This window comes from Leishmania martiniquensis, chromosome 29 (assembly GCF_017916325.1).
Source record: "Leishmania martiniquensis isolate LSCM1 chromosome 29, whole genome shotgun sequence".
In the NCBI taxonomy this organism is placed as follows: domain Eukaryota; phylum Euglenozoa; class Kinetoplastea; order Trypanosomatida; family Trypanosomatidae; genus Leishmania; species Leishmania martiniquensis.
In genome coordinates this window covers 346,621-371,162 of record NC_090164.1, presented here as the reverse complement: position 1 = coordinate 371,162, position 24,542 = coordinate 346,621, and the positions used below count along the sequence as shown (strand labels likewise).

Here is a 24,542-nt window from a genome sequence, read left to right as displayed (position 1 = left end):
ACGCTTTCAGTCTTCATGTGTTGCCGTTGCACCCCGTCTGCACTTCCCCTGCTACGCTAAGTCCATTTCGCGTAACGGCGTGAGCAAGGCGCCGGTGTCGGACTGCCGGGCGTAGAACGCCTTTAGCGCATACCACGAGGCCGTTTGCATGGCACCAAGCGGCGAGGTGGCTGCAGCGCGAGGTGCTTGTGCCTCCACCGATGCTCTGTTGCCGTGCTGCCCGCCCCTGCTGTGCACGCGGGGCTGCGGCGTCACAGTGTGCCTCGGAGATGTGGCAGCGAAGGGCGGCGCAGCTCCGTCCTCGCCAAGCGCAGGCATCGGGGAGGTGGGCTCGGCAGTGGAGGCGCCTGCCTGACAGTTTCGGCCAAGCGGAAACGAGGACGGCCCTGGCACGCGCGGGGGCGGGCTGGTGCTTGGCAGAGCTGGGTGTGGAGGTGCGTGAAGATTGTGTTGTACCTCCGAGTGAGACGGTGACCGAGATGGATGCAAAGCCCGAGACAATCTCTCCTTCAGCGGTAGCGAGGTCGCCATAGAGGCTGAGTTGAAATGTGTCACTCCCCGTGCCTGCTGATGCGCCGAGCGATGCGCGGCCCACGTGTCCAACGCAGACGCGCACAGCATCTCCACCTCCTCCGCCTTCTCGCGCCCATCGTGTGGGGGTGCGGAGTTCGAGGCTGAGGCCGCAGCAGCGGCAGAAGAAAACCACCGAACTGGAGAGCGCTGCCACGCGCCAGTGGAAGAGGCGGCCGCAGGCACGGCGGGCTGCCGATCGTACTCCTCACTCGACACAGTGTCGTCCGAGTCGCGGTAAGGACGCACTTGCACAGCGCCAAGAGTCTTCGCTGAGGGCCGCTCCGTGGGCATGGCAGCACTCGTCCTTCTACGCTTCTCCTCTGCACCGCCGCAGACTGCACCAGCAGCAGCCTCTGCAAAAGGCGTCAGAGCGTCACTGGCGGGAGTCATATCCGCATCGCCCAGCTCCTCGCCCATATCCAGCACCGAACTGCGCTGTGTCGGTGAAGCGGAGCCACCGCTTGGCGGCCGCGGCGACATCCCCGAGTGCGATGGTAGCGATGCTAGAGGCGGCGGCGGAGCAAAGTAGGCATGAGCCTCTCGGCGGTCGCGCTTCACCTCTGGTGTCACCGGGGATGCGCTCAAGTTAGGCCCGCGCGCCCCACGTGTCCTTTTTTCATGCACCGCTGCGGCGCCGCCCTCTCCGTCCGCCATCAAGCGATGTAGTGGCTTCTGAGCGCCAGTCGCCTCTGAGCCGTTCTCGTGGCCTGCGCCCATGAGCACCGGCGGCACCCCGATCAGCGGGCTGTGCCGCAGTAGGTATTGAAGACGCTGAAGGTCTCGCTCTAGGTTCTCCGTAGCCCCGCGCGAGGTGAAGTGAGCGTCAAGGTGGTTCTTGCCTCGTTCGCGACACGACGGCTTCTCCTCGTGATAATCTTCACGCTCAATGACAGCGGAGGGTGAGGAAGGCAGCAGCGATAGGGGTGCAGATGGTGCAGGGTGCGGGGACACAGTGTTCAATCGCTCCGGCGTCACTGGCAAACTCGCATAGGAACGGCTAGGCGCGATAGGAGACTGGTTCATACCAGAGAGCTCACACAGCTGCTGCAGGACTCGTCGCTCTCGCGCAGCAAGCTCATCGAGGAGTCGCTGCGTAGACGCGCTGTAATGCATGATGACGGAGCTGCCTGAGCAGAAAACACGCCGAGCCCAATAATGCGGGCGTGTGTGTGGGGGGGGTACTGGGAGAGAGGAAGGGATCCGTAGGAACTCTTTGTGGTGCTGCAACTTTCTGTGGATGTGTGGATGTGAGAAAGAAGCAGCCGGGGATCTGAAGTAGACTGCCTCGACGGGTGGGTACACCAAAGAGGCTTGAAAAGGTCAGGGAAACGCCACAGGAGAAGTGGAAAGAAAAGGACGAAGCTCAGTATCAGAGGCCGCCGCCACATGAAAAGGGGAAAAAACATGTGCGCTCTTCTTTATTATGCGTCATGGTGGCACGCGCGTCGCCTTCTACCTCTCGACGGTTGGCCACCTCGGCAGTGTGTAGCGCCGCTGCTGCTGCCTCGGGCAGCAGGAGAGAAGAGCGGAGGTATAGAAGGTCTGCGGACACTAACGGCAGCAAGGTGAGCGGGGCCCCTCTCGGCAGCGCGAAAAGAGACGCAAGGGAAACGGAAAGTGGCGGAGGAGAAAGAAAGGAGAGGTGGCGAGCAGCACCTAAGCATGTGTGAGTGATATGACGGGCGCGCCTCGCTGGGAAGAGAAAGCCTCACCTTCTCTTGAGGGGACGCCAGGCAGACCTCATCATCGCCTCAAGGCTACTCTGCGACTCTGTTACCTCTCACCGAGACCGCGGCACGCATGGGAGGGGTGAGGGAGAGAGAGAGGTCTCATAAGAGCGGGAAAGAGGACGCGTGCGTGAGCGCGTGTAGGTATGAGGCAGGCAAAGAGTCTCGTACTCCTGCACAGGACTGGAGGGAAATCAAAGCCTCGATCTGCGCAAGTGTCGCGCCGCTCACTCCACACACAACCCGCCTCTCACGCCCTTCGCACCTCTCAACCAATCGATGTGAAGCTCCAATGCGCGAAAGAGGAGACTCAGGAAGTGAAGGTGAGGGCGGACGTCATAGAAAACGCCCCTAGGCAGCGAAACACCGAGCCTATGCGTGTACTTGGATGTGCACGCCTACTGGGTACGAGGGAGGGAGGGGGGGCAAGCTCCATCTACACGCTTCGAGGGGGAGGGAGAGGAGGGAACAAACGCAGAGAGTCGGCTCTTGGGTGGGGCAAGGGCCTGTAAAGGGATGAGGAAGAAGAAAGGGGCGAACGACGTGGACAACGTTCGAAGCAGCGGCGCACACATCGGCGGCAAGTCACCAGGCCGCCTCTTCTTCGAGTGAGAGACATGACAACCAGCCACCAGACACAGAGATTAGAAAGGGAAAAAAAGCGCAGAGGGAACACAAATAACTGGAGGAGGAGAGGAGGGACGCCAAAAAAGAAGGGCGAAACACCTCACATGCGTGTAGACGCCACCAATAGAAACCATCCTCTGCGCGAATGCACACGCGCATAAAAAAGGGGGCAGAGCAGCACGCACACATACCCGATCAGCTTAGGATTGCTCCAAGAAGTGCGGCAAGAGCGGCTTGCCATGCCTCTAGGCACGCCTTTCGTGAGCGACTCTAGGGCGAGCCTGTCGCTCGCCGGCAAGCATCGCTGCAGAAGCAGAGAGAGAGGGGGTGCGGGACAAGAGAGGATAAAGAAGCAATGCGCATGCAAAGGTGAAAAGTATCGCGTACCGAATCATAGAGAAAGGCGGCGGGCGGCCGTGTCGCCGAGACGCTAGCAGCACGAGACGCCAAGGAGAGGGAGAGGGGGGAAAAGGGAAGTTTCACGCATAGGGATTCATGAAGGGGAAGAGAGGAACATTCATATGGAAGAGAGAAGCCGTGCAGCGGCGAGTTGGCCTTGTGCACAGGCGGACAGAGAGCCGAAGCAATCCACCATCTTCCCCCCTCCCCCCCGATGTCCACCATAGAGGATGCAACGGAGGCATAGATGAAGAAGCGATGAGAGCGCGAGGCGCCCTCCATTGTGATCCTCCCCCTTATCTGCCCAATCCCTTCCGCCTCGAAGTCGCATCATAGCTGTGTGTGCTGTTCTGCGGCTAGCCGGCCGGGGTCATCGCGAAATGTTCGAAAAGGCATGGGGAACGCTCAAGGCATTCAGCAACGCCAATGACATGTATGCGAACGTGAAAGCGGAGGATATCTATCGGAGAGCGAGAGCGGGGAAGAAAAAGGCGTACCCACGTCAGCACGCCTCCGACAATTCAAACAAGCCGGAGTGTCCACAGCACATGCACATCAATACGTCCCGCTTGTTCTTCCACGAGCACTTTTCACACTCCACCTTGCCTTCTGCGAGGAGGACGTCGAATTTCTGCTTCCACATTACCACCTGCTTGCGTAGAGCGTCGTTGACGTCGAGTAGATCCTTAGCCAGGGAACCCGCATTTTTCTTCCCACAGATGCGCAGAGCGTGCTCCTTCCTTAGCATCTCATCGCGCTCGGCCAGCAACTTCGAGAGATCCATGTAGTACATTTTCTGCCGCTTTATTTCCGCCTCGCGTGTCTTGATGATGTGCTCAGCGTCCTTATTCTTGTTCACGATCGCCAACAAGTCCGCCTCCATGTCAAGTAGGGTTCGCTCGTGGTACTCGGCGGCGCTGCTGGCAGCCCGCTGCCGCTGCTCCAGCTCCGCCCTGCGGTGCTTGAGCCTCTCGCGAGTGGACTTTTCCTCTCGCCGCAGCGTTGTCTCCATCGTGCGCGCCTGCCCCTCCGATTCCATCGCCTCGAGGTGAAGTTGGCGGGCCAGGTCGCGTAACGCGGCCTCCTTGAACTGAGCCTTGGACAGACGTTCCTCAGCCTCCAGCATTAGCTCCTGGCCTTGCTGAGAGAGAGCGTTTCGGCGAGCATCCTCCTCCTCGATCTCGAGTAGGTATCGGCGAATTTCCGCCTCCTGTTCGGCCATACGCTTCTTGCTGCGTGTCTCCCCCTTCTCCAGTCTGCGAGCTCGCCGTCTTAGCTGCTTCTTCTCCGACTCGACGTACTCCTCGTGGAGCTTTACAAGCTCCTGCAAGGAAGCCGCGTTGCCGCGCTGTGCGTGCTCAATGAGATGCCTCTCCCGCGCCACGTACCTGGCGCGCTGCCGACTGACGCGCTCCAGCTCCTCATGCGCCTCTGTTAGCGCCGACTGCTGCTCCGCAGATCGCTGCAGCAAAGACTGAAACAGGTCCTGAGCGTTGGTGCCGATACGGGTCTGCCGCATGCTGAGCCGCTCCGCCATCTCCACAAGGTGCCGCTCGCGTTCGGCGTACTCGCATACCTTGCCCTGATCCATCTCCTCCAGTTCCAGCAAGTATTTCTTCACCTCCTGCTCCTGCCGCGACAGCTCCGCCATCCGCGTGCGCTGGTAGCTATCAAAGTCGAGCATGCGCTGCTCGAGCCGCTCCCGCTCGGCAGCGAGGTGATCCTCCCTGCGTGTGAGTGTATCGCTGTTGCGCTGAAGGCTACGCAAGCGCTGCGCCTCCTCGTCCATGCGCTGCTGCCTCTCGGCGTCGTCTCCCGCCCTCGCCGACGCGTCCTCTTCACTGCGGCGGCGGTAGAGCGACTGCCACTTGCGGGTGGCGCCCTCCTGATCGAGTACGCGCCGGTTAGATATCTCCAAGAGGTGCAGTGATTGAAGCTCGCTGGTCTGATGATGCTCGACCAGGCTACGTTGCTCCTCCTCGCACGTCAACAGCACGCGCAGCGCCAGCTGGCGAAATAGGCCCTGGCTGCGTGCTGCAGCGGCAGTGGCGCTCTGCGCCTCAGCCACGGCGGACTGGAGCTTCTGCTCTCGGTCGCGGTGCTTCGTGTCGGCTTCGTAGGCCTCGATTCGCAGCTGGCGCACCTGCGCCTCCGCAAATCGGGCTGCAGAGATGGCGCTGCCCATCTGCACTTTCACCTCAAGCGTCTGCCGCCGCAAGCTTTCCAGCTCCTCCATCAGAGTCTCCACCTGCTCTTGTGATGCAACTGCCCTCGACTCCGCAGCCTTGGACTCGCTCACGGCAGCATCCAGCTTCGCCTGCAGCGCGCTTGCCACCTCTTGCGTCCGCATCAGCTCGGAACACCGCTGCACGTCACGAGCTTCTAGCTGGCTGCTGCGGGCCAAGTTGCGAAATTCTGCCCTCGCTTCGGCTACGATGTTGGAGCGGTAAATGCTCTCGAAAGCGTACAAGTATCGAAGCTCTCGTCGGCCTGACACGTCGGAAGACAACTCGGGGCCGCTCCGGCCCGCAACGAGCTCTTTGAGTAAGCACACGTCGTCGAGCGTGTCAGGGCCGAAGGCACCGTCGGCACAGTCACCACCTGGTCGCGTCCCAAACCGTTTCAAGCTTGTGAAGAAGCTTTTCTGCAAGCGCTCTCTCTCCTCCTCGGTCGCCTCGGCACGGCGCCGCAGGCCTGCCTGCTCTGCCTGGAGTCGTTCCTGTGTCAGAGAGAGTTCCGCCTCTTTCGCCATGACCACATCCTGCAGCGCTACAAGCGCCACCTCCTTTTGCCGCAATGCCGCCTCACGTTCCTTATGCGTCGACTCCAACTCGGCGCGGCGGTCGTTCAGCTCCGTCTCCCACTGGCGCAGCTTATCCTGCCGCATTCTGCAGTCCACCTCGTTGCGGTCCTGGTCGAGCTGCATCTCCTCTCTCCTGCGAAGCATCGCGCGCCTGTCCCGATGCATCGCTGTTTCAAACTCGTTCTTGTCTGCCAGCAGCGCCATCTGCTGCTTCTCCAGCTCCATCTCCTGCGCTCGCAGTTTGCTAGCAAGCGCGTCATTTTGCCGGCGCAGCTCCATCTCGCGCTGAGATACGTCCGACTCCCATCGCTTTACAGCTTGCATGGCGGCCTCGTACTCGACTTGCAGCCTCCGCTGCTGATCGGTGTGCTGCTCACTCCATCCTCGCTTCATCTGCATCACCTCGTCAAACTGCTTGCGCAGCTCCTCTTCACGCTGCTGAAACTGCACCTCAAGAGCCTGAAGAGACTCGGCACGGATGTTGTGGGCCTCCTCGATCGTGCGCTCCTTGGCTCGGCTCGCCTCCGACTGCAGCTCCGCCGCGTGTCGGAGTGCCTCCGCCTCGAGCAGCTGCTGCGCCGTTTCACGCTCGCGCCGCTTGAGCTCGTATTCCGTCTTGCGAAGACGCTCGTTGAGCTCCTCCTCACGCTGCTCCGCTTTGCGGTTCGCTTCTTGCATACGCCAGTTCAGCTCGGCTTCCTTGGCCGCCGCCTCCGATTGCAGCCGCCGTGCCTCGTTTTCCGCCTCGATCCACTTCCGCTGAATCTCCTCCTCCTTGCGACGCACCGCGGCCTCAGCCTTGCACTGTGCCTCCTGCGCCTCACGAATCCGCTGCGCCACCTCCTCCTCCCGCTGCTTCGCAGTCGTCTCCAGTGCCTTCACCCTGGCCGACCACTCCTCCTCAATCTCGGAGTTGCGCTTCTCCACCGACCTCAGCTCCTCCTCCGCCTCCTTGCACTTGCGACGCATTTCGCGCTCGTGCAGCGAGACCAGCCGCTCCTTCTCCTTCAGCGCCTCTTCCAGCGCCTTCTGCTGCCGCTGCAGCTCATCGATGCGGCACCGCGAGCTCGCCTCCGCTGCCCGCATCCTCTCCTCAATGGCGCGCTGCTTCCCCACCAGCTCCTCCTCTTTGGAGCGCAGCGCTGCCTCGACGGATACGCACTGATCCTCCATCTCTTTCAGTCGATCACGTGCGTAGTCAGCAGCCAACTCGTGTGCCCGACGAAGCTCCCCCTCGCGCTTCTCCTGCTCCGCGCGCGCTCGGTCGGCCTCCGCCTCGAGAGCCTGCATCTGCGCCTCGTAGGCCTCACGCTGGTCCTCCAGTTCCCGCAGCCGAGCCGCCAGCTCCGCCTCACGCCTCTCCATCACTTGCCTACGCATTCTCGCATCCTTCTGCTCGCGGCGCAGCCGAAGGTTCGCCTCCCTCAGCTCCGCCTCAATGGACTCGTAGTGGGTGCCGTTGCGCTGCGCCTCGTCCAGCTGGCGCCGCAGCAACATGAGCTCTTCGTTGGCGCGGCGGAGCTCCATAGCAGACGGGTCCTCCCTGACGCGAGGTCTATTCATCACATGGCTAGCTTTAGCTGCGTAGTGGAGCGTCTGTAACGTCTGCGAGCGCTGGGCTTCGCAAGGGCCGATTGTGCAAATCATTGTTGTCTTGCTGTTGCCGCCGAAGGCGTCCCGGAGGAGCTTTGTGAGCACGCTGTCGCGGTACGGTGGCTTGATACCGCGCCGCTTGGGGTCTGAGAGGCACTCGATGACACAGCCAAGGGTGAAAAGAGAGAGGTTGATGTCCTTCACCTCCTTGAGCTTCTGCCCTTGCACCCCGGTCTCACTCACGCGCTCGCTCCCGGCCAAATCCACGAGGCGAATGCCAAGGCTCTTGCTTGGTGCGCTGACAACAGTCCCATCGGGCTCAGTAAAAGAAATGACTTCCGTCAATTCGATCACAAAGATGGCGTGGCTGCGACTGCTGTGGTCATTCAGCTTTGTGGCCGCTGTGCGGCGCCACTTGTTGCCCATTGCGAGCGCCTGCAGAAGGTCATCTGTGGCGGTTACCTTGACACGGCGAGCACCGACCAGCGCGAATGTGGCGCTCTGCGGAGTGATCTCTTCGCGAATGCCAACCGAGGCACCGGAGTTGAGCAGGTCACTGACCTTCTCGCAGTACACCTCAACATAGCGCACGTGCACCTCCCAGCTGAGGCGCTCGCCGCTCGTCGCTGTGAAGGAGCGGTTGCTTAGCTCGTGGAAGAGGTCACGGCACATGCGGGGGATGATGCCGGCCCCTTCACCATCCTCGCCATCGCGGCGGTCGCCCATCATGGTGTAGGTCTTGCCGCTACCTGTCTGCCCGTACGCCATGAGAGTGCTATTGTAGCCGTCAAGTGCGTGCTGCAGGAGTGGCCACCCAAGCGCACGGTACACATCAGCCTGCGATGCCGTAGGTGACCCGTCGAGGGCCACGCCAGGGCACGACCACAGCGGCATGTCTACACGCCACGGTGCGGCCTCCTGGCCAAGTAGGCAAACCTCCTTCGCCGACGGGTTCATTGACACGACGATGTCATCAATATGTTCTCCTTGAGTCTGACTCGGTGGACGGCACCGCACCGCGACACGCACCTTCTCATCCTGCGCGCTGGGGATGCTTTGTGAGGGCTGAAAACTGCCAGAAACGCTGCAGCTCGGCCGCGAGGCCGTGGCCGACGACGCACAACTGCGCGGCAGAAGAGGTGTTGCATTCCTCAGATGCAGCTGGTTTTGCGACAGCGGAGTAAGAGGAGGGGCCGAAGACGTAGGGCGAATGCCCGACGGGCAGAATGGCCGTATCGGCTGCGACGCTGACGAGTAGCCAGAGCTCATGCCCTGTGAGCGGACCAACTCGCGAGGTAGCATCGACCCAGTCGACCACTGGCGGTGAAAGAGAAAGAACTATGCACGACTCAATCTTGAAATCTCGGCGATATCCTCACAGAGAGGATACGCAGAGGCAAGAAAAAGCGAAGGAAAAATATCAACAGTGATGCCAAGCAAGAGAGCCTCGCGACAATCAACACCCACAAAGAGCCTGCGAAAGAGTTCGTGTAGCTGCAACGAGCAGGAAAAAAACTTACACGAACTTCTGTGGGGGTCTGAGCGATGAGGCGAAAATACAGGGAGAAGGACGAAAGTGAGACGAGCAATAAACAAGAAAAAAAATGATGCACGTAAGGAAAGGCGATAGAAGAATATCTAATCATCTATGTAGCGCCCATGTATGTGTAAGCGTGTATGGCTGAAAGGCACACATACACACACGCAAACAAGCGCACGAGCACGCTCACCGGCACCCGCCTACTCACCCGCAGGAGAAAGAGGTGTACGTCCGTCCGTGCCCGTATCTCTGTGTCTGTACAGGTGTGTATGTCTGTATGTATGCAAATACGCAGTGGGGTGCCTGTATGCTCCGGTGAAGGGCCTCTTGAGTTCACTTCTCTTTGCTCGAGTACCCGTTGAAGATCGACTGCCTCACTGATTTCTTCGCCTGTTAAATCGACTGCTGAAGAGGGGGAGGAAGAGTGTCCGACCCGGCTGTGAGCCCGCCACAATGGTGACGCTCTTCTTCCTTTGTATTCTTGGCGTAATTGTGTGCTTCTCTACGTCACTTCTTTGTGTTATACTCAAAGCGCGTGATGGGCCACTCAGCGGTGCGCGGCCACTGCCAGCGTATGAGGAGCACAGGGAAGACGGAAGAGAAGGAGAGTAGTGTCACTGTAGAGAGAGTGCCGATGTCCGTTTGCACGGCGGAAAAATCGAAGCGCAGAAGAAACTGAGCAGAAGCCGGCCTGCAGTAGTTTCGCTGCAAATGTTGCGCTTGCTCCCGTGGCGTCTCATTCACGCGCCCCTTCTTTTTTTCTAGTAATGTTCTCTCGAGCTTACGTCTGTCTTAAAGGCGCACCGTGATGTGCTGCAGCGTTCGCAGTACTCACCAGAGTGCAGGTAGGGAAGGTACACGTACGGTCCTGCCAGTGATGGTGATACCCGTTCTCAGAGCGGAGTAGCAGCTCAGCAGCACAAGCACACGAGCAGGCCCGAGGCGCAATCTGCAGACTCACCAAAAGGTCACCAGAACAAAGCAACAGCGGCTACGAAAGGAAAACAATCAAGTCGACCAGTCTCGAGCACACCACGTTAAGAGAGAAAAGAGGCGACAGCGTTCGCCTTCACACACAAAGACACAAATCTGCGCGTCAGACAGGCACGTAGTGGCGCACAATAAGCCCCGACACACGTAAACAAACACGTACTGCTCACACGCAGACGTGCATAATACAAAAAATAAACGAACAGACTACACGGAAACAGAAAGCAAGAGACTCTCACGCAAGGGTAACGCGAAAAAAAAAAGCGGCCGTGGAAAAAGGGGGAAGAAAAAAAGCAAAGCACAAAAGAAAAAAAGAAAAGAGGGCGTATAAGAAAACGCGAGCCCAATGGGGCGAAACAAAAGCCATCGATCTACGCTCAGCCCTTTCCCTTCCTGCTCCGGAGCTCGCTGCTGTTCAGCATGCCCATCCTTTGTCATAAGAGCGCAACCGCCCAACTCTCATCCCCTGCCGGCCCCCCACACACGCCATCGCGCGTGGGGCTCACCACAGGTAGTACGCACCTGTGCACGCCCTCTGCCTCGAACGCTAGCCAGCCCACGCGTCGCACGCCACCGCCGGGCGCACCCCTCGCCATGGCACACGCTCCACACACCAGTAGGCAGCAGGGGCCGGGTCCGACGCACTCCCGCCGCGTCGACAAGCCGCCTAGCGTATGAATGACACGCGCATGTCCACCGTCTCCACGGGAAGCAGCTCGGCATTTGGCGGGGAATAGGAGAGTGGAGGGGGGAGGGGGCTGCTCGGCTTCTCCAAGCAGAGTGGACGCACGGCGCCCATGAGAGGCGGCACGCACTGTGGCATCCTTCCCGTGATGAAGGAACACCAAAAGAAGAGACAGCGACGGAGCCGCATCATCCCCACCCCATCCCTGAGTATACGAGGGAAGTGCACGGACCGCTACGAGCTCTTTTCGGAGGTGCTTCCCTTCATATTGAGATTTTCGACGAAAAGCGCATATGTGTACACTCGCACGCGCAGACGCATTGATGCATGCACTGTGTACCGATGATTTTGGTCTACGAGAGATGGGTGAGAGGGATGAGGAGCGCCCACCTCCAACAGGAAGAAAGAACAAGAGAAAGGCGCGCAGTGGTTTGTGTGAGGCTCACAACAACAACAGCAGCAGGTCGGTCTTCCGCTTTTCATGGATGTGAAGGAGGAGAGAGTAAAGAGGGGGGACGCCCCTTTCTACTTCCGCATCCAACAATCAGGTGTGATATCAAAAAAAAAGAAAGAAAAAAGAGAGAGAAGAAGCACGGTGGTGTTTATGGGGAAGCATGGAGGAAAGGTTGTATGGCTTGAGCCGAGTGAGAAAGGTAGAGGAAAGGTGGGATAGGAGGAAAACATTCAGTGAGGTCATCTCCTCTTTTGCGGGGGATGCAAGAACCTATTGAGGGTGGGACGACAGCTGAGAAAGGCAGGAGGAGAGGCGATCACTTGCACGAATGGGTAGTGAAAGGAAGAAGAAAAAAAGAGATGCAGAGAAAGCTCGAGCGCGTACAATTCACAAGCAGAGGAATGGGGAAGATCACCAAAACGCAAACACGGCAGGAAAAAACTCTAAGGCGCGGCAGAGCAGCGGGGCGAGCACAAAACATACGACAAAGGCACTCAACAAAGCGGTATGTGTGCTTGTGTGCGTTCATACGAGCCCGGAAACTAAAAAACGCAGTCGTGACGAGGGAGAGAGGGGGGGAGCGGCTATGTGTGTGGGCGTGTGGACGGGGGGGTTAGGGAAATAAGAGCAGAAGTTGACTCTTAAAGGGCCCTTCAAGGTGGAAGGGTCACCCGTCGAACTTTGGAAAAAGCGGAGCAGTACACGAAGCAGGCGCGCAGCAGCCCAACCCACGTTGTGCCGTTCTTGTTTTATTGAATCAAACGGCCCGCCATTCGTGGCCAATCGTCGTCGTCCATCATGCGCACCGCTGGTGTGTTCAGCGCGTCCGAGGAGGGTGTGAAGAAGCGGTTGTTCGTGCTCTGCAAGCCTCCGGCGTTCGCGAATTCGTGGCCATTGAGGTGCTCAGTGCTCACGGAAATGTTAGCGTTGCTGGCGGCACGTGACGAGGCGGCATCCAAGATAGAGAGTCGAACTGCAAAAGCATTGCTCTGCTGACCAGGGACCATGAGCGAGGCGGTGACAGGGTGGTTGCGGGAGGCAAAAACTGTACGTGGCGGCAAGGCTGGATGAAGGGACGGCGACCCACTCGACGGTGAGGGGTGACCTGTGACAGGCATCGATTGCACAAGCCTCGGGTTGTTGAAGGCCGTGGGTGCTGGATGTCTGGCGCCGTCGTTGGTGTGATGCTCCACCCCGAGGCCGGTGAGAGGTAGGCGGTGGGATGACATGCGCCCGCCACTGCCGTCTGCGGCCAAGGTGGGCATGCCATCTGGCAAGGAAAGCGAGGACGTGATCGCTGCGGGGTAGCGATTTATGCCGGCGTGCGCCCCAGTCATACGCTGCGCCTGCACCTCGAGTGCGCGCAGAGGCGCATCGGCAGAGAGGCGGTGCTGTACCGGTTCGCTGCCTTGCAGCAGTGGGCCGATTACTGGTACCGTGCCGACCTGCTCCTCGGTGCCGGCGGAGCTGGATCGACTGCTGCCACTGTCAAGCTCGCCCTCTTGTAGGAAAATCGGCGGGCTGCTGGAGAGGAAAGAGCCAGCAAGACCCCCCGTGGTCACAGCAGCCGACGGCGGGCTGAGCGGGGCGCCCCCGAGACTGGGGCACGCCGTCGCACCCTTCGCCGTCGTACAGCCGGTACCAGCCTGCTTCTCAGGTTTGGCGACTGCGGCCGGAGCAGACGTCTTTTCTGTCACCCCACGCCTAAGGAACGCAGTAGGGGTATGCGTCACAACCTCGTAGCCGAGCCCGCTTGCCACTCGGAGGAAATCCTCGCCGCACTGCAGCGCGCGCTGCCGTAGCGCATCGGCCTCTGCCCGGCCGCTCCATGAGCCTTGCTCCTCTGTAGGCCACGTGGCGGCGCCGCTGCGCCGGCCAGCACGGGCAGCGCGTGGCGTCTCTCCTGCCTCCGTCTCCTTCAACTCCCTTTCGACGAGAAAAGCAACGTGGCGTGGCTGTTTGACCGAGTGGTGACCGCCCGTCGATGCGCTGGTGGTAGAGAGGGGCTCCTCGGCGGCGGCGGCGGCCGAGTCGACCTCCGGCGCCAGCCTCTCCGAGAAGCGGTGTCCTGACATCCTACCCTTTGAAGCGCCAGAGAGAGCGGATAGTGTCTTTCGCACGCTGTTCCCTTGTGTTGCTGATCCGTTTGAGCGTGGGCGTCCCTTTTTTACAACGAGCGCGCAGCACCGTCAAGAAGCTGGTCAGCGGGAGAATAGGAAAACGAGAACGAAAGCGAAAACGGCAAAGAATTGCAATACCAAAGACAGTCAGGCGCTGCGGTGGTACGCCCCAAAAAAGGAAACGAAGGAGATGGGCAACACGGGCACGCATATGCGACTCCAAAGAGCGCCGGTGGAATGATGAGCACCCTTAGAGAGAGGGGTCAAAGTGAAGGGACGGGGAGTGAGGCGATGATGAGGGGATAGAGGGAGGAAGAGGAGCAGCCGAGCCGAGATTCAGTAAGGGTGGGAAGGGACCAGCTAAACAGCGCATAAATGGGAAAATAGCTGAAGGAGGAGCGGAAAAAGAAGAGAAGCGGCTGTCGCCGGTATTCCTGCGGTCCTGATTCAGATAAAAAGTGCGCACTCGGCAGAGCAGCAACGGCACGACACGGCAGGCAGTGGAGACGAAGAAAAATGCACTTACAAACACACACATACTCACCAAAAGGTGCGAAGAAAACTGAAGAAGAGCTCCACTTGCGCACACACACTAGCTGGCACACCGATGGCGGCCGAACTTGCAGCGGTGACACAAGCGATAAAGGAAGAGAGGCAAAGTGGGGGGGAGGGAACGACGGGCCACAAAGACGGCCAAAGACCTCAGGGAGTGGCAGAGGAGGACAATTAGAAGAGACTTGACCTGAACATATATATATATATATGTACACACAACCTTTGTACTAAATTCGTCTTTTGGCGCACCTCAACTCCTCCGGCGGCGTAGAATGCACACACAAGTACGACACGGAAAGGAGAACGAAATCGATGTTTGGCGTGGAAGGTGCACTGCGACGAGAAAGACCAAAACAAGCGTCTGCCCCAACAAAAGAGCAGAGAGGGCGGCGAAACTAAAAGCAGCCCATACACAAAGACGAACAAAAAAGGGGGAAAACAATTTCGAGAGAGGGGGGAGAACGAAAATGACGAGGGTGAACGACAAAGAAAAACGTTGACGTGGTGTGCGAGAAGGCTTCAATGGGAGTGGGGAAAAGGGGGAAAGATGAAAATACGGGCAAAGGCGTGCGGCCTATTTTGTTGGCGGCGAGGACAGAGGAAGCTGGAAGGGGCTGGCGAAATACTTGTAGAGGGACGCGACCTACCACGTGTCTCTCCTCTGAATCGCTCCTCGGCGCTTTTCCCCCTCTTCGCCACGAGAACGAAAGAGACGCAAGAGGCTTTCCAGAAAGAGTTACTGCTCACTCATTCAATAGCAAACATGGAAGCTTAGCAGAAGAGACATGCGCAGAGAGAGAAGTCGAGTATCATATATATATTAGCTTCTTTATATACGCCGTTGCTGCAGGCCGTTGTTGGATGTGAAGCGGGCGACAGCAAATCAGCCGACTGTCTGCTCTCCTGTATTCGTCCTTTTCTTCTTCTGTCGGGGAAAACGGAAAGGGGAGAGGAGAAAGGGGGCGGACGGGGCGTTGAATGATGATCGTGAAGATGTTTTACGCGCTCAGAGGAGGGGGTAATGGAGAAGACAAGCCGACACACGCAAAGTAGATGGGTGCCCCTTGTGACACGTGGAGGAACGGAAAATAAGCAAAAGAAGAATCGAATAAAAAAGGGAGCACTCCGTGAATGCGGTCCACGAGTAAGGCGGGAAGACAGGTGAGGCAACAGCACAGACAAGGGAGATGCGCCGTATGTTGGCCATTACAGGTAGAGGAGTGCAAGGAAAAAGGATGCGGCAGGAGATGAAGAGAGAAGGCAGCAGCATTCGCACTAGCAGGAATCAAAAGTAGAGGCGTAGCTCGCCCATTGATAAAAGAACGGAGGGTTGCAGCGCCCTCACTGCCCCCGCTATCGCATGTGGGCAACTGGTCTTGCGCATCGTCGAGGAGCAGCACAGCTCACACACAGAATACCTCTCAACTGTGCCTGCACATCAAGGCTTTTGCGCTCATTCCCACTCGTCATGGCTGCACCTCATCCGACCGCTGCGTTCACTTCCTTTTTGTTTTTTTTGCACAGAGTCTGCATAACAGCTTCGAAACGGCAACCAGGGCCCCCTTCACTGACGCTCCACATGCACCTTTTTTTTCCGGCAAAGAAGTTGGTCTACGTTCCACGTAAAACCACCACTTGCAGCAGCGCAAAGTCGTCAGCCAGTCGGAGATACACACGTGCACACTAAAACGCGCGGTGCCACGAAAAATAAAAAAAAACGAAACGCGACAGTACGCGCGCGTCGAAAACCACTCGATCTGCCGGCCCCTAGCAAGCAGACATAGACGTAAGATGATCAACCCAAAGGCACACACCCTATGGCGGGCCGATGGGCCGTTTCATGACGATACGGTACACCCTTGTTGTCGCAATGCTGGCGACCAAGAGAGGCTGAAAGAAGAAAAAGATCATAACAACAATGGTGACACCAGCGAGCACCGGCTTCTGCAGCCGCGGCACTTGACGAAGGTCAAGACCCAGATACTCGTCGTAAAAGTCGTAGGCGCCACAGCTAACCTGCAGCTGATACAAGCACCAGCCAACCAGCATCATGTAAAACACGTGGATCCAATCTGTGTACGGGTACGACATCATGACATGGAACGTGGTGTTTCTGTCTGCGTGATCGAAATCGGTCAGCATGTACCGTATCTGCCGCCGCTGCACCGCTTCGAGGCCAAAGGTACGATACAAGAGATGGGTGTCCTCCTTTGATTTGCTCTCCATCGCCACGTAGTCATCACGCGCATCCTCGCGCCCAACCAGCGCATTCATTCCTCGCCGCACTTGTTCGACAAGAGGGTGACTCTTGTGCAAATTGTGCAGCGCCCTCAGCTCGTCGCCGTCTCCCTTCAGCTTTCCGAGCTCCACCGTGGGCGGAAACGCGTAGCCCTGGAAGCGAAGGACACCGTGCTGTTGCATGATCGTGACAGGGTCGTACGCGCGCGGTCCAGACAAGAGCTTCGACTGCAACTTGGTGCTGAGGCGGTGGTAATCGATGGGCTGCCCCTCCAGGCCGTGCTCCACCTCGTTGGCCGTGTAAACAGGACCTTTTGCGCCCCCCTTCGCTGACCCCTCCACACCGTACTTGGCACGAAAGTCAGCGAGAAGCTCATCATACTGCGGAGTGCCCTGGTAGTACTCGAGCTTCTTGATGTCCGCCTCCAGCTGCTTAGCCATGGGCTTCGGGGCCGCCCGCTCTCTCCCGTCCTCAAGCTCCTGAGGTATCTTCTCTAGCGTGGCAAACTCGTGTGACGCAGCGAAGATGCTTTGATCCTTTGCAATGCTGCCGCTACTGCCCGCGCCATCGCGGCCACCGCTCAAGGCACTCGTCGCGGGTTCGGCTCCGGGTGGTGCTGTCTCCAATTCACCGCGGGGAGTGTGTTCTCGGAGAATGTGCAGGCGACTACGGTGCGACGCGTCCAGTGCACCAACCGGTGGCCCAGTCTCCTCCGCAGCACAAAGTGGGTGTGGAGCGCTGTAGTAGTACGCGCTCGTGTCTATCCCAGAGCGCCGAAGAAGAGACTGCCCGGCGTGCACGCTTGTGCTCCTCACTCTCGCAGCGTCAGCATCCATGTAGGTGGGGGCGGCCCGTTGGCGTTCAGCAAGCGACGGAGCCCGCTCAAGGCCTTCCGGAGGCTCTACCTCCACGTTGTGGCGCACCAGATGCTGTAGTGGCCTACCGGGCTTGAGAAAAGCAAGTGACTCATCGCTCGGGTCCCGCTCCTCGGGTGGAACGTAGAAGGCAGGTCGCGGTGGCGCCGGGGTGTCGATGATGGGCGGCAACTCGTCGCTGCACGTAGAGGCTTTTGAGCTGGGTGCAGCTGCTTCACTCGTTGGCGAGGCGCGGGGCGTAGCAGCGGTACAGGCATTGCTGGCATCAGTAGTGGTCAAATGCCGTGTGGCGGCAAGGATGCTCGTGACCAGAAGAGGAGCCCTGCAGTGTGGCCGCCATGCACGCCGGCCACTGAAGGAAGGCTTCACACTTAGGAGGCGGACAGCCGCAACGGCAGCGGGTCCAGTCAAGCGTCTGCCTTTCATCATGGCAGTGAACTTCTCCTCAACGTTCTGATGCCTTGTAAGCCGGAGTGTGAAAAGGCTGCTGATGCCGCTGCCCGGTCCTTGCGGAGGCTACGTTCTCTCTGTACTCCCCACCCGTTCTCCGGAGCACAGGCAGCGTTCCAGAAGGAGAGGTCGATGATAGCAGAAGAACGCTTGCTCGCCCCCTGCACAGATACGCTGCAATACCTCACTGTAGGTCAAAGATGCAAAGGTGAACATATGTAGCCGCGGAAGCGAAGCAGGAGAGAAGAGACAGTGTGCGATCCTCTCTTGTCGGTAGAAATCACCCTCACACAGGCACATAGGCAGGAAGTGCCGAGAGTGGCTCCAGAAGACGGGCACACGGAGAGCAAAGTGCCTCTTTTGGCATGAGGCGGTGCAAGGAAAGTAAGCGGATATCACTCTGCGAGGGCATGGAGAGCGAAAACGCGCCCTCAGAGCGGCAGCCGGGTCTGGCCCGGGCAAGCATGAGAAATCGTTCCATGGAGCAGCCCTGCTTCACCTTCATGGGAGAAGGGAAGGAGGGTCTAGATGCCAGCTTCGATTGTCGCTGCGCCCCGAACGGTGCAATGGTCGCGTAAAAGCGAATGGGCGAAGAACGCAGCTTGTGTGGATCGAGCCGGGGGAGGGAGGGAGGAGGATTCCCAGTATGAATGAAGTTCCTTTTTCGTCTGTCCTCTTTTTTTTCTTCTTTCCCATATGTCCTTCATATCTCCCTTTCTTTCTGTTTGCCTGCATGTTCGTTTCTTGTTTCTTCTTCGGTCACTATGATCACTTACCTTTTTTTGTTTGTTTTCCATTTGCTCACTTCCGCTCCCCTTTTTCTCCTTTTCATTTTTTGATGCCTTTCCCCCGCCAATTGGAGGGTAAAACCAGTGTGTTGTTTTGCCTGTTCGCTTGTACACTGCACAAAACAAAGCATAAATTGATTTTTAAAAAATCAAAGGAAGAGACAAGTGGGCGAGACGGTGCACAGATGCGTACACCAGCCAAAAGTACAGGAATAGTACTAGTCGAAGAAAGAAAATCACATGTCTTCGCAAAAATAGAGAAAGAGGAAGGGCGCACGTGAGCGCGTGCGTGATGGTCGTGCTCCAAACTACGCTGAAGCACTCGCACCAAAGACAACAATAGCAAACAAGGAGAAAAAACGCAAGGTGCTGAGTTATAATGCACGAGGGGTGCAGCAAAGTGCAAAGATATGGCACCCCTTCCGCATACCATTCCACCATCGGAAAGGTACGGTCGCGCACCTTTTCTGACTCTGTATAGTGGCTCCAGTGCAGCTCAGAAATGAATCAAGCAGTCGTAAGTAGCCGTTTTTGTCGGTGGTGGTGATGTTTCTCTTTCTTCTTTGAAAGGGGGAATGCACTGTTGCTGACGTTTCCAATAACCTGCTCATGTTCGACCAGCCGCAGTGCCTCAGCATTAGCGTTCCTCGCTTTTCTCCCGACTACTCTGCAAGGAGGTGATGGGATAAGAGAGAAGAGTCGCCACTAACCTGCATTTGAGATGACCTGGTCTGCTCATGTGCATGACCGTGCCTTTGGCGCAGGTTAGGCCGCCGCGCTCCCCTCCGTGAATCTTAAAAGAGGGGTAGTCATAGACAAAGGGAACTTCCTTCCAGACACATATGTGTGCATTTACCTCCATGGTAGACAAACATTTACTGAAACTGGAGCCACATCTCAGTGCGACCCTCCGCCTTCTACTAGAGAAAACGGCTTATCATGCCCGCGTCTGCCCCTTCGGGCCCTCTTACTACTCAACTGGCCTGAAGTGCGTCCAGGAATGCATGGCAGCACCTGACGCAGATCCATCACGCCAGATCCGCTCACCCTCATCCCCTGAAACCTGCGTGCCTGCCACCGTGACGCACCCCTTCATCAGCCCTTTCCCTTCCTGCTCCGGAGCTCGCTGCTGTTCAGCATGCCCATCCTTTGTCATAAGAGCGCAACCGCCCAACTCTCATCCCCTGCCGGCCCCCCACACACGCCATCGCGCGTGGGGCTCACCACAGGTAGTACGCACCTGTGCACGCCCTCTGCCTCGAACGCTAGCCAGCCCACGCGTCGCACGCCACCGCCGGGCGCACCCCTCGCCATGGCACACGCTCCACACACCAGTAGGCAGCAGGGGCCGGGTCCGACGCACTCCCGCCGCGTCGACAAGCCGCCTAGCGTATGAATGACACGCGCATGTCCACCGTCTCCACGGGAAGCAGCTCGGCATTTGGCGGGGAATAGGAGAGTGGAGGGGGGAGGGGGCTGCTCGGCTTCTCCAAGCAGAGTGGACGCACGGCGCCCATGAGAGGCGGCACGCACTGTGGCATCCCTCGCCACTCCGGAGCTTGGCTAACACGAAAAAAAAGAGCAGAAGATGGGGTGAAAGGGGGAGTCATTGCCCACTCGCGTATTAAGTCGCGGCGTTTTTGTTCCTCCGACATCGAGGCAAGCTCTGTGCGCATTCCTACTTCTTTCGATACACTGCGAGCTGCATGACACGAATGTCAGCCGTGTCTTCCGTCTCTGGGAAGGCCACCGGGATAGACACTACCTCGCCCACCTGCTCTACCGCCTCACTGCCGCCCAGGAGGTTAAAGATCTCCCTTTGAAGATCGCCCTTGCTCGTGATGAGGGGGTCGTTCAAGTACGTGTTGTCCTGCTTGTCGGCGTCCTCGGCATCCTTCTTGATGTTGTCCCAGTTGTAATCACCACCAATCACGAGGAGACCCCCCTTTTCAATACGGCTGAGCAGGTGGGCAGGAACGGCACTTGGGCGGTAGCTGCGCTCCAGGCAATTCCAGCACACAACCAACGAGAAGTTGGAGAGGTGAGCGTGCAAGTTTGTGGGGTCTGCCTGGAAGAACGTGGCGCGCTCGCGGGTGGGCCCCCACGGGAATTTCTCACTCTTCACAGTGCGTGCGGCGCGCTCACTATCGGCAGAGTTCTCAACGCTGTACTGGCACTCACCTCGCTCGCGAATGGCGAAGGCGGGCATCAGACGCCGCGCCGTATAGTCGACGCCGAGCACCTCTTCGAAGGTCCCCGTTAGCTCGAATGTGACCCGGCCGCCGCCGCAGGCGATGTCCATTGCTCTCACCGGCGGCACCATGGAATGTTCGAGGAACATCCTCCTGGCGTACTCGGCTATCGCAGCGCAGCCATTTGGCAAGCCCTGAAACGAATCGCGGAAGCAGGTGTCAGTGATGACATCCACCTCGGGATCAAGGCCGAAGCCACCACGCTTGCTCTGCGGCTGGCAAACCTCAGGTCCCTCCACGTAGCGTAAGCCAATGTACTGGAAGAAGTGGCGGCGGAAGGCAAAGCGGGCGTCGCGGGTGGCCTCATTGCCGGTGCTCGCCCATGTGCCACCCTTCATGCACGCATGCCGGCCATCAAATGTGGGGAGAGAAAAGTCGTCGTAAAGGGGATGGACCCGATATCCGGGGTAGGGATAGACGAGGGTCTCGCAGTGCTGCCACACGTTGCCAATCACGTCATACAGGTCGCCGTGCTGGAACTTGTTAACCGGGCAGCTGCTCTGGTAGTGCTCAAGGTTGATATTGCCAGGCGCCCTTTCACCCCACTCCGGCTGGTCCTTGCCGATATACCGCTCGAATAGCAGCATCCACTCCTCCTCCGTCAGCATGCGAACCCTCCTGCCCAGCTGCTCGCTCTTGAAAGAGCAGAAGGCGTGAGCCTCGAGGTTGTTAAGTTCGCACGGCCAGTCCCAGGGCAGATCAATCAGCTCCGTCTGAAGGCGCAGCGCAAAACCACTCGAGCGGGCCTCGTCACGCACCCAGAACCAGGGGTGCTCCGGCTTCCTCCACTGCACCCACCTCCAGCCCTCCTCGTCCCAGTACCGCTGCACATTATACCCGCCCGCCTTCATGAACGCAAAGAACTCGGCATTCGATACAATATACTTGCTCGCTTTGAAGGGCGCCACTGTGACTCGATTGCTTCCGTTGGAGTAGTCGCAATCCCAGCCATACAAAGCCGAGTCCGGAGTACGGCCAAGCTGCACTTCACCGCCGGCGATCGGCACGAGCTCGTTGATTGGCGCCCGAGAACTCACGTCAGGGCAGCGCTGCCAAACATCAGACATAGCTGTAGAAACATATTTCATTGGCAACTCGCGGACGTGCACGGAGACCGTCTCGAAGTGGATGCGCTCATGCTCGGCACACATCAGCATCACCCACCAGAAGGTGTTGGCATTATTCTTGGTGCTATTTTCTAGTGTCAGCGGCATTTTCAGAGGGAACTTACCGCTCGACATGAGTTCTTCAATGCGATCTCGGACCTGGCGACGGTACTTGCACACCGTCTCCACGCTGGGCCAGGAGTAGTGCGCCTCATTCAAGTCATCCCAGCTCATTTCGTCGACGCCGATGGCGCACATGTTCTCGAGGGCCGGGTCGATGCGCTCTGTTAGGCCTGCCGCGCACAACTTGTTGATGTAGAAGCATGCGGTGTGACCGTAGTAGAAGATCATAGGATGGCGTAGTTTGTGAGTGGGCGGCACAAGGAAGGACTCCTCATATGGGAGGCAGTCAAACACCATCTCGAATAATTCCATCGTGTTGTGAACGTAATTTCGGATCTCCTCCATCTTCGCCACGGGGTCGCCACCACTGATTGTCGGTGCGCGTTGAGCAAACAGACTGCGAGGGGTTTCGAGGTTGTAGCGCTCCTCAGCCTCTCGGCCCCTGTAGTGATGGAGGTGCAGTGTCTTCATGGTGTATGGCCTCAAGCGAGCACAGTACGTTCGTGCTGGGTGGAAAATCGCAGAATACGAAGCCTATTGCGGACTAAGGCGAATGGCACTAAAGATAGGGGCAGTACACAGCCAAGCGTGCTTTGCAGGGCCCCTGAGGAAAAATGAACATAAAAGGTCAAATGATGGAATCAAAGCGAAAAAAAAATACGTCTGAGCCAATCGCTCAAAAACGGATGATCGTAATGCAATCCGAAAAAAAAGAAAAAAAGAAAAGAGCCTCGACTTCAGCGAGAGGGAAATGGAGGGAGAGAGAGAGAAGACATGAGAGATAACCAACGTCGAAAGCATGATGCGTATTGCAATACACGGTTCCCTAGCCTGCATCACTGGAGAAGTTCCGGTTACCATGGAAGTGTATACGGATCTGGTATCCCTCCAGTCGCGTCCCTTGATACCTCTGGCGCTGGCACCGCTACCAGTAAGAATTCCCTTGTCCTCAGGTCATCACAGGGTTAACAAACTTCATGAAGAAGCAGGTCTGTGCATCCCCCTTTTCTGTCGCCCGTAGATCGTTGCCATGGCAGGTGGTCAAAGGGAGGGGATGGGGAGGAAAAGCAAACGCGTACAACAGCTCGATTCGAGATCTGAAACGAGTAAAACCCAACGACACAAAGGCATGCGCTTCATAAGGCATGTCGTTGGACTGGCAGAGCGTACCTCGACCCACTTCCCATCATGTCGTTTTCCAATGGCCCCACTTCCTCTCTTCCAGGTCGAACGCTCAGAAGAAAAACGGAAAAGAAATGTGTGGCAGGGCGACCGAGTACCAGCGGCTACTGAGACGCATGTGGGCAACGCGCAGAAGAGAGGACGTCGTGGGCAAAGGGCGAACGAGGCAGAAGGCAGAGATGAAGGAGAGAAAGGAGGAGCAGAGGCGACAGGACAAGCAAAAGCGTACACGTGGGTCCAGCAGAATCTGCTGACAAAGAGCGCCACCAACAGTCAGCGTCCCTTGGAGAGAATATCCCTGACATCTCGGGTAAGTGGACTGAAGTGCACTTTCGAAGCGCTATAACGCCAGGCGAACGCAGAGATGCGTACGCACAGTTTGAGTCGCCCACTGCGCGCTTCAGCCATTGATGCAGTTGCTTGAGCCGTAAGAAGCAGTAGGAAAATCAATAAAAAAAGAAAGTGGTGCTATCCATAAAGCGGCCTATTCCATCAGCGCGTATGTCTCTCGCACGACAGGAAGAAAGCAAGGAGTAAAAAGTGACTGGCTAGTATGCGCACGTGTCAGGAGAAGAATACGTGCAACAGGGTGTAGAGCTCACTCAGCTCTGCAGCCAGCAGCCTCTTGCGAGCTTCTAGCGAGGTGGATGAGTCCGTTTGCGTGCACTTGGCGGAGCGACGAATCGGTTCTGTGGACAGCGTGTGCTTCGCTGTAGCAAAGGGTAACGTGAGAGAGTCGGCAGAGCAAGAGGCCCCGTGCCAGTTATATTTGCAACTCTCCAGCGCACATGAAAGTGTCATAGGTTCGGTTGCCTCCTCGTGCTTGCTGCCGGTTTGAGTCGCACAGTTGGCAAGTGTGCTGCGCTTTCCGAGCTTTGCCAGCAGCGCCGAGCTACGTTTCACCAAGACGGCGTAGTCGCTGTCATCCTCAGGCGTTTCCTCTGCTTTCGATGCCAAAGCGATGGCGCTCTTGCTGCTGTACGCGTGGTGCCGTGCCTCACGCCCGGGGATCGCGGCCGCGTCGCCCTCATCGCTTCTCGCCGCCGCTTCTGAAGCGCTGCCTCTGTGCCGTTTTCTGGAGGCGTCCATGATGCATTGTCCGCCCTTTTTCTTTTTCGAACGGGAAGCCAGTGCTCTCACAGAGGTGTGGCATATGACTCACCTCGGCAGCAACGGGCGCTTCTTTTCAACGAAATCTCGCTCTTTTACAGAAGCGGTGCGGTTCCCAGACGGCGCGCAAGTGTCAGTGACCTCCATCAAGAAAGGAGGTGAGCCGAGTAGAATAGGAGGTCGATTTGAAAGAAATCGAGTGCGTGCGCGCCAGCGAATGGTTGTGGAGAGGATGCACACGTGGATGAGTGAGAAACTCACAAATACCATGCATCCGTTCTAATGGTATCATGGCACACTTATCATCACCTCCCCTTCGTTCGCGCTCAAATGCATGGTGGCATCAAGGGG

The 24,542-nt window shown here is 57.9% G+C and overlaps 6 protein-coding genes across 6 annotated transcripts; all 6 read right to left on the bottom strand.

The window, feature by feature from the left end:
• Window positions 1–51: 51 nt before the first annotated feature.
• LSCM1_04393 (uncharacterized protein) lies at window positions 52–1,686 on the bottom strand (the record flags this gene model as incomplete). The annotated part of the gene is made up of 1 exon (XM_067321902.1): window positions 52–1,686. One exon carries the CDS (start codon window positions 1,684–1,686, stop codon window positions 52–54), a length of 1,635 nt encoding a protein of 544 aa, XP_067176997.1.
• A 2,142-nt stretch (window positions 1,687–3,828) lies between these two features.
• Window positions 3,829–9,024, bottom strand: LSCM1_04392 (uncharacterized protein; the record flags this gene model as incomplete). Its single annotated transcript, XM_067321901.1, has 1 exon — window positions 3,829–9,024. One exon carries the CDS (start codon window positions 9,022–9,024, stop codon window positions 3,829–3,831), a length of 5,196 nt encoding a protein of 1,731 aa, XP_067176996.1.
• Window positions 9,025–12,140: 3,116 nt separating this feature from the next.
• Window positions 12,141–13,466, bottom strand: LSCM1_04391 (uncharacterized protein; the record flags this gene model as incomplete). Its single annotated transcript, XM_067321900.1, has 1 exon — window positions 12,141–13,466. One exon carries the CDS (start codon window positions 13,464–13,466, stop codon window positions 12,141–12,143), a length of 1,326 nt encoding a protein of 441 aa, XP_067176995.1.
• A 2,415-nt stretch (window positions 13,467–15,881) lies between these two features.
• LSCM1_04390 (uncharacterized protein) lies at window positions 15,882–17,609 on the bottom strand (the record flags this gene model as incomplete). The annotated part of the gene is made up of 1 exon (XM_067321899.1): window positions 15,882–17,609. The coding sequence occupies one exon, from the start codon at window positions 17,607–17,609 to the stop codon at window positions 15,882–15,884; it is 1,728 nt and encodes a 575-aa protein (XP_067176994.1).
• A 2,487-nt stretch (window positions 17,610–20,096) lies between these two features.
• Window positions 20,097–22,370, bottom strand: LSCM1_04389 (uncharacterized protein; the record flags this gene model as incomplete). Its single annotated transcript, XM_067321898.1, has 1 exon — window positions 20,097–22,370. One exon carries the CDS (start codon window positions 22,368–22,370, stop codon window positions 20,097–20,099), a length of 2,274 nt encoding a protein of 757 aa, XP_067176993.1.
• Window positions 22,371–23,645: 1,275 nt separating this feature from the next.
• On the bottom strand, window positions 23,646–24,170 carry LSCM1_04388 (uncharacterized protein; the record flags this gene model as incomplete). The annotated part of the gene is made up of 1 exon (XM_067321897.1): window positions 23,646–24,170. The coding sequence occupies one exon, from the start codon at window positions 24,168–24,170 to the stop codon at window positions 23,646–23,648; it is 525 nt and encodes a 174-aa protein (XP_067176992.1).
• Between the last annotated feature and the right edge of the window lie 372 nt (window positions 24,171–24,542).